Source organism: Talpa europaea (genome assembly GCF_964194135.1).
Source record: "Talpa europaea genome assembly, chromosome: 1".
Lineage (NCBI taxonomy): Eukaryota > Metazoa > Chordata > Mammalia > Eulipotyphla > Talpidae > Talpa > Talpa europaea.
Genome location: NC_140073.1, coordinates 153341407 through 153352785, shown reverse-complemented (window position 1 = coordinate 153352785; position 11379 = coordinate 153341407). Strand labels below are relative to the sequence as shown.

At 55.7% G+C, this 11379-nt stretch overlaps 1 protein-coding gene across 3 annotated transcripts in view; it reads right to left on the bottom strand.

Annotated features, from left to right (window-relative positions):
• Nucleotides 1–7276: 7276 nt before the first annotated feature.
• Nucleotides 7277–11379, bottom strand: part of CAB39 (calcium binding protein 39) — a gene marked incomplete at its 5' end in the record, with an annotated part of 46767 nt that continues 42664 nt past the window's right edge. For 2 of the 3 annotated variants that reach the window (XM_084253142.1, XM_084253144.1), the window contains 3 exons: nt 7277–7495; nt 7910–8053; nt 10595–10660. In XM_084253142.1, coding sequence (XP_084109268.1) covers nt 7307–7495; nt 7910–8053; nt 10595–10660 — 399 coding nt within the window. In that variant the 3' untranslated portion in view covers nt 7277–7306. The remainder of the gene's footprint in view (nt 7496–7909; nt 8054–10594; nt 10661–11379) is intronic. The other variant, XM_084253143.1, reaches the window with a different exon arrangement.

Below are 11379 nucleotides of genomic sequence, written 5' to 3'. Positions count from 1 at the left end.
TTGCTGTGACTCTGTAACCCTTGCACCTCCGGGGCCATTAGCTTCTGTGCTCATGGGCCAGAAGAGTTAAGGTCTCCGGGGTGGGCAGATCAGAGAGAACCTCTGTAAGGATCTGTTCCCCCACCCCCCATTCTGCTTCTAGCAGACTCACTCAAGGGTCTGGCCAAGGAGCTATGAGTCACGGTGAACTGGGTGGGAACAGGAGCCCAGACGTTCACACCCTACCTGGGACACCACCTTCAGCCAGCATTCTGCTCTCACAGATGTGCCTCCTGTACACCCCCCTCAGCCGTGGGGTTCCCTGTGCTGCGCCCTCCCAGCCCATGAGGAATCCAGGAAGACCAGGTCCATGTTTCTGCCTCAAGCATGGTCATCACGTAGGCTCATCAAGTCTTCCCATGTCCGGCACTTTTTCCAGCTTCCTAGAAACATGTCATTTTAATTTTGTGTGTTTGTTTTCCTTTTTGTTACCTTCCTGAGGACACAGAAATGGCTGCCACCGGGTCAGGCCTCCTAACATTATTCATCTAACAAAATCCCGCTAAGTCTTCCTTAGTGCCCCAGCCAACAGGGCCCCACGCTTTCAGGGTGCCTGGTTACTGCTGGCCAGCTGTTAGTGACTGAGTGGGGACCAAGCACTTCACAAGGGCAAATTCAATCCACCCCAGATTCAATCACCCCAAAAAACATCCGCCCGTGTGCCCAGACCCCCGGAGCAGCCACAGGGCACAAGGTGGCACTCTCCAGGCCCGCTTGTGGGGTGGACGCCCAGCTATCCTGCCTGCCAGAGTTAGGGTAGTACTAGGGGCGGCGGGGGGGAGGGCTGTGTCACGCTGCGCCGGGCCCTGCAAATCTCCTGCAAGCTCAGAGTCCCAGCGCAGCACCCGCGGCCGCCTCCCTCCTGCTGGAGTCAGACCCCTGGGCTCAGAGGCTCATTCACTCCCCCCAGGCAGGCAGTCCTGAGGGCGCCCCGGGATGCTCCTGCCACCTGCTGGAATTCTGTGGAATTGCATAAACTTTCTGGCAATGCGGCCCTGCGGGAAGGGAGACGGGGGGCGGGGGCGGCATGGAGAGTCCCAAACTGTGCAGGTGCCCCCGAGACAGGGCTGAGGACAGAGCTTGGCTCCCTGTCTTGAGAAGCACATGGACTAAGGGGGACAGACGCGTAAACTAATGAACTACGGCACCCCAGGGAGGGATGGACAAGAAATGGGGAGCCCCGCTCGGCCCTCTGCTCTCTTCTGGAGGCTCAGCACCTCAGGCTGCCACCTCTGCGGGCGGGCCCAGGCCTTCTCAGCCCTCTGCGCCCCAAGGCGGCCCACGCCGCAGCCCAGTCCTGGCCTCTCCGCTGGCCGTGGCCGTGGCCGTGGAGAGGCCCTCTGAGCTCGCCCCGTCCTGGCACCCCAGCTGCGCCCCACCCACAGCCACCCTCATCCCTGAGACCCCGACACTCGCGGTGCTGCTCCCACTCGCGCTGCAGGCCAGCGCCGCCTCGGCTGTTTCTGTACCTGCTCAGGGGCGGGAGGGTCTTCGGGGGCTCTCACACCGGCAGCTGATGTCCCCGACCCCGAGGGCCCCTCCAGAGCGGTCTCCAGGCCGCCGCTCCCTCGGGGGGCTGGTCAGGAAGGCGGGCGCTCAGCCGGCCCGGCCCGCAGGCCCCGCAGCGCTTTACAGGACGCCCAGGGGAGGCCGCGGCCGCTCCGGGTTCCACCCTGCGAGGAGGGGGAGCAGCCCCCCCTGCTGAGGTTCACACACGCAGCTGGTGGGAGCCCGGGCCCCACTTCTGCGCTGCCTCCTGCTGCGCGGCTTGGGGAGCCTCGCCCCCCCTCTGCTTGTCTCCCCGCGGCGCACTCAGGCTAACAGAGGCCGCGAGGGTGGAGGAAGGTCACCCCTGTCCAGCGCTCGATCGCGCCTCGGCCACTCATCACGGGGCTGGCCGGCAGTGACCAGGAACCCCGAGAGCCTGGGGTCGCGCCGCAGGGGCACCCAGGGAGACTGAGGGATTGTGTGATGAGTAAGAAGGTTGGAAAGAAATTACCTACCGGTTGCCGCAACTTTTAAATCCAACCGCTACCTGCTCCCTCGCATCAGCACCCCAGGGAACTTGTTTTCTAAAATGGGAAAAGGGCTTTCCTGGGATGCGAGGTCAGGCCTGTTCCCGACACCCCCAGGCCGCCTGCAGACTCTAGGGTTTGGAGGCAGGTGCAGGGGGTCCGCTGCCAGGGTGGGGGTGCGGGTGGGGGTGGGGAGAGGCGGGAGATGAGGGAAGAGATGATTCCCGAGCTGTTGGCTTGAGGAACCGGGGCCCTGAGCTTGGGGGGCCCTCATGAGGACCCAGCGCCTCTGGGGTGCTCCTGCTCCCCCACCCCAGCGGCGCGCGGAGGAAAGCAACGCTCCGGGAGCAGGCGCTGGGTCCCCATCAGCCCCTCTCACCGCAAACCCGCGCTGGGTGGCCGATTGCCTGTATCCAACAGCTCCTGGGGCGTCTGTCTGTCCGCCCCCACCCACCCATTTTGGGGGATCACTTATTTTGTTCCCACCATTTTGTTAGGAAACACTTCAAGGGCACAGAAAATGGGAAGTTTCCAGGGGGCAGGCACGCGAGGGGGAAAAGCGACACGGCTCCCTGCAGAAACCCGCGCAGCCCCCCGCGGCCCAGGCCGCGCCCCGCGAGCGCAGAGCCGGGTTGAAGAGGAACGAGCAGCTCCGAGGAGAAACCGCAGCCGGCGCGGGCCGGAGCGGGGGCTCCCCGGGGATTGGGGCGCCGGCCCCACCCCCCGGGCGCCCCGGGCCCGCGTCTGCGGGGTCCCCCGCCCCACACCCAGAACCTCAGCCTCACGGTGAGGCAGACGCAGCCCCGGCGAGGGGGCGCCCGAGCTCCTCCTGCAGCTGTCACCCCAGGCGGGAGGCCGGGCCCCGCCCAGCCCGTGGGCTCCGGGCCGCGGGGCGAGCGCGGGCGGGGCCGGGCGCGGAGACGCTGCGCCGCGCGGGGCATTCCCGGGGCGCGGAGGGCCGGCACTTCGGAGTCGGCAGCAGAAGCCGGGCGTCGGCCCCGGGCGGCCTGGGCTTGCGCGATGTTCTCCTGCAGATCGGAGAGCTGGAAGCGATGCTGGAAAGTTGCTTTAAGGCACCGAGCCGCGCGCGCCCTCCCCGGCCCGGCTCCGCCCGGTTCTGCGGCCGCCGGCAGCGCTGGGGCCGGGGCGGCGGGTCGCGAACCTGCGCCAGGGCCCGCGGCGGCCGGAGCGCTGCTGCCCCCCCGCGGCTGCTCCCCGAACTGCGGGGCCGCTGGAGGCTGCGGGCCCGGCGGGGGCCTCCCGCGGGGTGGCTCCTGCGTCTGGGCTGCCAGGGCCCAAATGGACTCATCTTGCTCTGGGTTACCCCAGAACCAGGCCCTGGGCGAGGGGTCAAATGCTCATCATTTTGGGGGGAGGGCAGGATCCCATATTAACTACTAACACAGTGACTTGGGGGCACAGTTCTGCTGAGAGGCACCCGCTGAGATGCGGGGACAGTAACTGGGGGGACATTAACACGGGGACATTAAGAGGGTGCGGGGTTGGGGGCACTACTAGGTCCTCTCAGTGTGGTGGGGGTTGGCACCGAGCCTGACCCCACCCCACTCACCCCAAAGGAGCAAGGCCTAAGGCGGCAGGACACAGATTTGGGCCTTGAGGCGCTGCAGGGCTAGAAGAGGGGCTGTCACCAGAGGGTGGAGCCGGACCTGCAGGGGAGCAGCAGCGGGAAGCTGCCCCGGGCCAGCCCCGGGCCTCTGCCCACTGCGCCTGTGACTCAATCTCCATGTAAAGGAAGAACCGGCCAGTGGGAACAGGAGCAGCCCGTGTCCTGCCCACAGAGCCCGGAGCGCTTAGGGGTGGGCGGGCGACCCAGGAGCCGGCCCTGAGAGCTGAAACTCGTCTGTAAACGTGCCCACCCGTAGAGAATGCTGCAAACATCAGTCTTTCCCTCACATCTGCATCTGTCTTCCCAAAGTGCTAAGAACTGCAACTCACAAAGCGCAGAGGACACAGCCGCTGGCAGAAACCCAGGCCGGGGGTCCAGGCACGTGTGGCCCCGTCCCCTGGAGCTGGAGGTATGGGCTCTGCTGGAGGGAGGCCTGGGTGGGCTGGCTTTGGGGAGGCTGGCAGAAGACTGAGCGGTAGTGGGGAGTCTTGGCCTGCGCTCCAGGCCTCTGGGCACCCGATGGCCAGAGGGGGTACCTGGACGGGTGGGAGGGACTAGAATGGCTGGGGAACAAGGCCCGGAACCGCAGGGGGGAGGGGCGGGGGGGTCCCGCTGGTGGGTCTTTGGCAGCTTTTCCTGCAGGATGCTCCAAACCTGTAGGACGATGGGGGATGGCTCTGGCATCCAGAATGTACCAGACTATGAGTGCTGCGGCCCTCAAAGAGCTGCCAGAGCCATCTCTATAGAGGCCTTGTAAATGGATGGGCAGGGTAAGAGCGCCCTAATAGCCCTCAGAGGCTGGAGATTCAAAGTTTCGGCTATTTTGGGGGGTAGAAGGAAGTAGAATCAGTGATGAGTGGTGTTCACCCTCAGGATGAAGAGTTCTGATCTCTGGGAACCCATTTGAGAACCAGGACACACAAGTGATGCAACCAGGACACACAAGTGATACTATTTGGTGAAGTGGTTCTTCCCCCCCCAGTGGAGAATGCCCCCGCCCCAAGGGTCACAATAGAAATGGAGGGTGGGGTTGTGCGTGTGTGGCCAGGCAGCAGGGAGACGACTCCTGCAGGTGCCGCCCCACACGAACATCCACTCAGCTCCAGTAATTCATAAACATGCCTGCCAGGTGCCCTCCCCGGAGTGTGAACATCAGCGTCACAGAACCCCAGACAGGGCCTGCTCCCTCAGTGGGGTCTAAGCACTGATGCTGCGAGAAGGGAAATCGATTACACGTGGGAAAGGCAGCCGTGAGCTCTGTAAGTGAAAACCACACGTCTGATACCAGAAAGAAAACCTTGAGAGTGTTCACTGTCCCGGGGCCAGGGGGTGGGTCTCCCCCGGGCTGGGAGTGACACATGCAAGACACCACGAGGAAGGATGAAGCTATTTCTCCAAAATTTTATTTTAATTTAAATTACAGGGCCAGCCAGATATTCTGATAAGAAATTAACTTTTCCTTAGGAGAAAGGAAATGCTTTTATGGCATTGTTAACAATTGTATACATCTCCACCTGCTTAAGGGTTAAAAATCACATCCAGTAACTGACTTATGTAAAATTAAACCTTTATAACACAAAGAGAAACCACGTCTAGTACAACAGTTTTGGTAATATATATTAAATGATCATAACCTCAGATGCAACTGTCAACTCTCAATCACATTTTTGTTTAAAACAAATGAACAAGAACAAAAAACCAAGAAAACAGGAGCCACATGCCAGAGGGCTGTGGCTCCACCCAGGGAGGTGCTTTCTGGTTTCAAGTTCTAAGAACCAGCTTGTGGAGGAGACTGGCCTCCCCTGGTGTGGCTGCATTTTGACATTAAGCCCAGACGCCCAGCCACGCAGACACCCGACTACGACCCCGCACCCCGGGGGGCGGGCCGGCCTCCTCACACAGGTGGTGCTTAGGTGGCACTCCCAGTTTCCAATAGAAAGACATGTATTATTTGACACCGATTTTGGTAGAGGCAGTCTCAGGAAAACCACTGTGATGCAGGCTGCCATTTTAATTAAATAGAATAAAATATATCTATATTTTCTGGTGCTAGTTTTCCTAACGGGTGTTCCTAGGAGGTTTTGAAACCTGCTGCAACACCCTTTGGGGGGTTTCGTTTACTGGCTGATAAATAATTCAATTAGTAAGAGAGGCTAGCAAAGAATAATTCTATAAATTTCTTAATCAGCTGCAGCCATGCTGAATTCGAACTGGCAAACTCTGATTTGTAAGTTGTTAGTTGTGATCTTTGTATCACTACGATGAACAGAGGCCATTCTAATAACTTCACATGGACATGTTCTAGAAGACGCTGTTCAGCCGTGGGCCCAGTAACAAAAAAAGAGGTGCCAAATCAGTTACTTTATAAATACTGATAATTTGCAGCATTAAGGAACAGGACATTAAAAAAAATACATTTCCCCAGAGGACACCTCAGACTGCGAAGGACTCTTCCCCTCAGAGAAGCCAAGTCTCAGCTAGTCATGGCCACGACTACGGTACGGGATTACTTACTCTAAGAAAGAAAAGGTGCTCTACACAGGTACCCCCACCCCCCGCCCCGAATCAGCATTAACTCAGCATAATCTGTATCATTCATAGATCTGGCGAACCCGTGACTCATGGGACGTAAGGCCGACGTCACGCAGGAGAGTACAGCTGACAGAGCCTGGTCTGCCTGATGGCCCGGGTGGCACCCTACTCGGTAACTGGATACAAAGATTGGTTTACTTTTTTCTTTTAATGCTGTGGTACTTAAATGTTCAATCAGCATTTTCATGTGATCTGAAGTATTTCAATTACATATGAGCATTCATTTTTTGCAAAAACTCAATATTAGGTAATAGTTACAATACAATAACATTCCTCTGCTGTACAAATTAAATCATTTAAAAGAAATGAGCATTCTAAGAATTATGTACAAAAGAAACCTGTAAGCATTGTTGAAATGAAATGCAAGGTGTCATTCCTAGAGCTACTCTTTTAAAATACCTTCAAAAAGTAAAATTAACAAATACCCTTCAACATATCCAGGTTTACAAGTCTCAAGAAAATCAAAAGTCAAAAAATTCTAGAAAGCCGTGAAAAGCATATATACATTTCCTCTATGACCTTGTGAAGCATCCTACTTTCGAGAAGTTGCTAAGTCTCAACATCATTTATTCTTATGTCAACTTTACCTGCCCAAAGCTCTCATCTTTGACACAGTTCCCCTCTGATTTCCACTAGAGCCCCCCCGAGTCTTGCTCTGCGAAGTGGGCAACCTGGCCAGGAAGCCACGCTCAGATCTCTAGGCGGGAGAGGCCGGCGCCCCCTCCCCTCGCCCCACCACCACCCAGACCTTTGCCTTCGGGAACCAGCCGCCTTCCGAACTCCCACAGCAAAGGAGTCTTGGATTTCTGAAATGACACAAAGATCAAGAAAAGTCCACGTGTGCTCTAGTGTGCAAGGAAGCAGCAGCTACGTTCTCCAACTCGGACTAAGAAACAAAATAGGTAAAAGGAAAAACCGTTCACTTAACAGCAGATTAGCAGTAATGTTCCTCATGAATCGTAAGAGTGCTGATGCGGAATAGCTAACAGCAAATGCTGAATTTGGATTTAATATTTTAGGTGTTTATTGGAAATTAGGCTTCTTGCTGAGCTGGTCTCTTCAAATCCCTGATCTGTTTAACTAAATAGGTCTTCTCATCGTTAAACTGTTCGTCCTCGGTCCTGTCATTCTGGAACTTGCTGAGAAACTCTATGAGCTTGGCCTGGTTCTTGAGGAGGATGTCCAGGATGGGCTGCGTCTTGTTGGGGTTGGCTACAAACACCTGCGTGGGGAGAGAGCACCGTCAGTCCAGGGAAAGAACAGGACACAAAGGGACATCTGCGCTCCTCGGCCCACAGCCCGGGGGCACGCAGACCAGTGCGAGGGGGTCAGCAGCTCAGAGGCTCTGCTTTACGAGACCTATTTTACAATTTGGCAAAAAATGGCATGTTTTAGCACAAAGAGAGCCGACACTCCCAGTGGCTGGTAGAAATACAGACTCTGATTTTAGAATAAAAACCTCCACGGGCAGCGCAAGGACGGATCCCCTTTCGCTCTGTGTGAACCGGGGAGGGGGGCCCTGATGCCCAGAGCCTCCGGCTGGTGACTCAGGTAACCAGCATGAGGCCCACACGTCAGGGATCTGAGGCAGGCGCGGGGCAGTGCGTGGAGGGCGGGCCCAGGGCGGGGACTCTACCTTAAACACGTGAAAGGCCTCAAACTGGATGTTACGACTTTTGTCCCGTAGAAGGTTCATCATCAACTTGAGGTTCTCGGGTTTACTGATGTATTTAGTCATAATTGTGAAGTTGTGTCTGTCTAATAGCAGTTCGCCAAGAAGCTGAGGAGACAATGAAACGACGACGCTTACATCATCATTAGGATTTTAAGAAAAATCGAAGGCTAAGAAGCAATTCACACATACTCATCACACGGGCAGGCGCTGTGGACGCCGGGACACCAGCCTCGTCTTGGGGGTTTAACCCTGCAGGGCGTGCGACATGGGGCACAGGGTGGGGGGGAGGCGGGATGAGGTGGCCAGGGCCTGTTCGCTCAGGCGCATCTGCACTCACTAGACAGCCCGCCAAAGCCCGTGTGCGGAAGGTGAGTCCCTGGCAACTCCTGTTAACGAGCCGCAAACCTTGACTTACTTAAAAAATAATTTTACTTGTCCGAACGTCACAGGACAAGTGTTTTATTTAGGTCCAGCGTTTCCCATACACTCACGTCTGCAGAGGCCGAAGTTATTTTATCTTAGCTGATTCAGAAAGATTAATAAAAATGAAGACTTTTCTGTTCCTCCTTAATCAAAGTATCATGAAGGTCCTCTCAGTTTTTCTCAGGGACCCCCTCACCGTCACGAATGCCATCGATAAAGCTAAAACAATATCCAGCAAACCTGTGCCTCCCGGGGAGCGGAGTTCCGTAGTCGTTAACACCCAACCAGCCCGAAACTTAAAAACTGCTGCTGTTGGTTCTAAGTTCAGCTCTTCCTGAAACCGGAGTCACAGCTTTGTGCTGTCATGATGCTGACATCTAGTCAGCCAAGCGTGCAGGTGGAGTGGCCTGCAGTGGGGAGCTGGCCCGGCACTGGCCTGCCTGGGGCTTGCACCCTGGCTCTCTGCTCGCTCCTTGTGAGCTGGGTGACCTGCAGCCCATTCCTGCTGTCCCTGCGCCCCAGTTTCATCGCCTTGTAATGGGAGTGGCTAAGAGGACCTGCATACCCCTCATGGGCATGGAGTGAGAGAGAAACGTGAACACAGGCAAAGATGTTAGGCTGAGGCTGCGGGGGGGTGGCGGTGGGGGGGACACGAGAGCAGAAGGAGAGGGCTAAGCTCGCTGCCTCTGCTGCTCCCTGCTGGTTCCAAGTCCTCGAGTCTCCAGATAGAGACACGTCGTCATGTTAAGTCAAGAATAACGTGACTTGGAGGAAAACAAACCTATTCTCAGGATTTGGGGTTTATTAGAATTTGTAAAGACTTGACAGGACTCCAAAAGCCCATCCATCTGAACCACAGACTCCCCAGTTCAGGGTGAGCCTCGACGAGCACGTCCTCTCCTGCAGACGTGCGTAAGGGCCGGGAAGGCCTGTCGCTTTCTGGCGGTTCATTTTCCATCACAAAAACCAAAGAAAAACTAAAAAGAGCTCATTTCAGCACAGCGCTCTAAGGATGACTGTGAGTCTTTAAATGTCTTTGAACATAAAAATAAAAACTGCCCGGGGAACGCAAATGCCAGTGACATAAATGCAGGGACCAGCGGCAGTGTGAGCACAGAAAAGGGAAATACAAATTAAAACCCAATTAAAGGATCCCTGGTGCTCAAACTGCTCCGAGTGTTCAGGGGGCATCACGAACTGCGGGAGCTCCGAGGGAGCCCTGCCTCGGCATGGCAGGGATGGTGACATGGCCGGTCCACCTGCCTTTTCATGCTGGTGCTTCTGAAGGAGCAGGAAGGTTGTGAAAGCCTTGCTCTGTATCTACGCAGCCCAAGAATCCAGATTTTGGTCACAGTTTACTGATTTGCAAGAAAAAAATCTCCCTTCCTCCCACGAAGAGGCTTCCCTCCAGAAGCTACCACCCACAGCAAGCCTGTCTGGCCTCCTTGGCCTGGGGAGACAATGGCGTCACCAGCTGCTCATGCCTGGCTGCCATGCGGGAGGAGCGCTCCTCTGGCCTTCAGACATCCCGAGGTCCCTGGCAGAGGAAGCCTCGCTTTGAGGATCACAGGGAAGATTGCCCCTGGGACCTCCGGTGACTCACATGCTTTTGGAGACAAGCAATCAGCAGTAAAGCGGAGTGAACATTCCATCCACAGCTGCCCGAGGCACAGACCACCCGAAGGTGAGAGGGCCGGTCTTACCAGACAGGCACAGCCAGACACCATCCACGTAGGGGTCCACGTGCCAATAAAACTTTATTTACAAAACTAGACAGTGAGCTGGTTTTCGCCATGGGCTGTAGTTTGCCAAGCCATGATAGACTCTTAAATGGATCAATTTAAGTTTGAAATGGAATCGGTCACATCCTGTTTTTGGGGCAGCCCCCTAAGCCTGTGCCTGCTGGGCAGCACTGGGGAGACACCACCCACAGCGCCTGCATCTAGTGGATATGACCCTGGGTTTTAAAAATAAACTTCAAAATCTAAAACTCTGCATTGCCAAGAGATAAAGTCCTCTTCAAAATTCTGTGCATTCCTGACTCACAAGAAGGGGGCAGGCACCATGCACCGGCCACTTCCCAGCCCTCCCCATATAAACCCTGACCGTGACGAATGCACCCCGCACCCCCAAGTCTGAGACACAGACCAGCACATCTCCCTTTCCCCAAATAAAAAACAGGGCAAAGAGAAATAAACTACACAAGATAAACAATCCATATACCTTGAGGGACTGTCTTTTTGTCACGTAGTTTTCTGAATGAAGTAACTTCTCATATTCACTGAAGAACTAAAAGACAAGAAAACATGTATCAGCGTGATTTCTTTTTAAAAGTCGGCAGACACTGTTGATAAAGCTTGAGCACAAGTTCTCACACCGCAAAGGCAGGGCCTGCTTGTTAGTGCCACTGTGTCACGGCCTTCCTGACTGGGTCCGAGAGCCCTGGGGGGCACCTACTGGCGCCATCTGTGAGGAGGGCTCCTGGGACCCACCCCCTTCCAGCTTCATTCAAGCCCGTGCGGAGCTCCACTTCGCTCCTGTTCTGTCACCGCAAGCTCCCTGTGCAGGAGCCACAACTTTCCCCCACTGCTGGGTCAGCTCTCATTTCTTGGTGCTAAGATTAGAAAATTACTAATTTTCACAACTCTGCTGGTTCAAAGATAAAAGTTACCTGTTCTCTCAATGTCCCAAGCAAGAAGAGAACATGACTAAGCACAGGAGAGGATACGCAGGCCTGCGCCGGACAGGCCGGTGCCCTAGAGAATACAGGGCTGGGGCTCAAATTTGGGTCATTTCTTCTAAAAACAGGGAAAATATTTTTGGCGGGGAGAGAAAGGGAGGAGCACAGTATGGGCGCAGGCCTGGCGAATGCAAGTGCTTGCAGATTGAGAGGTGACAAGTGTCCACTAGAGTTACACATGGCGTCCCTGACAGGAGCCGTGTCCTCAACGGTGAGGATAAGCAGCAGATTGAGGCAGGGAGGAGGGATGTACAGGGGCCAGGGCTAC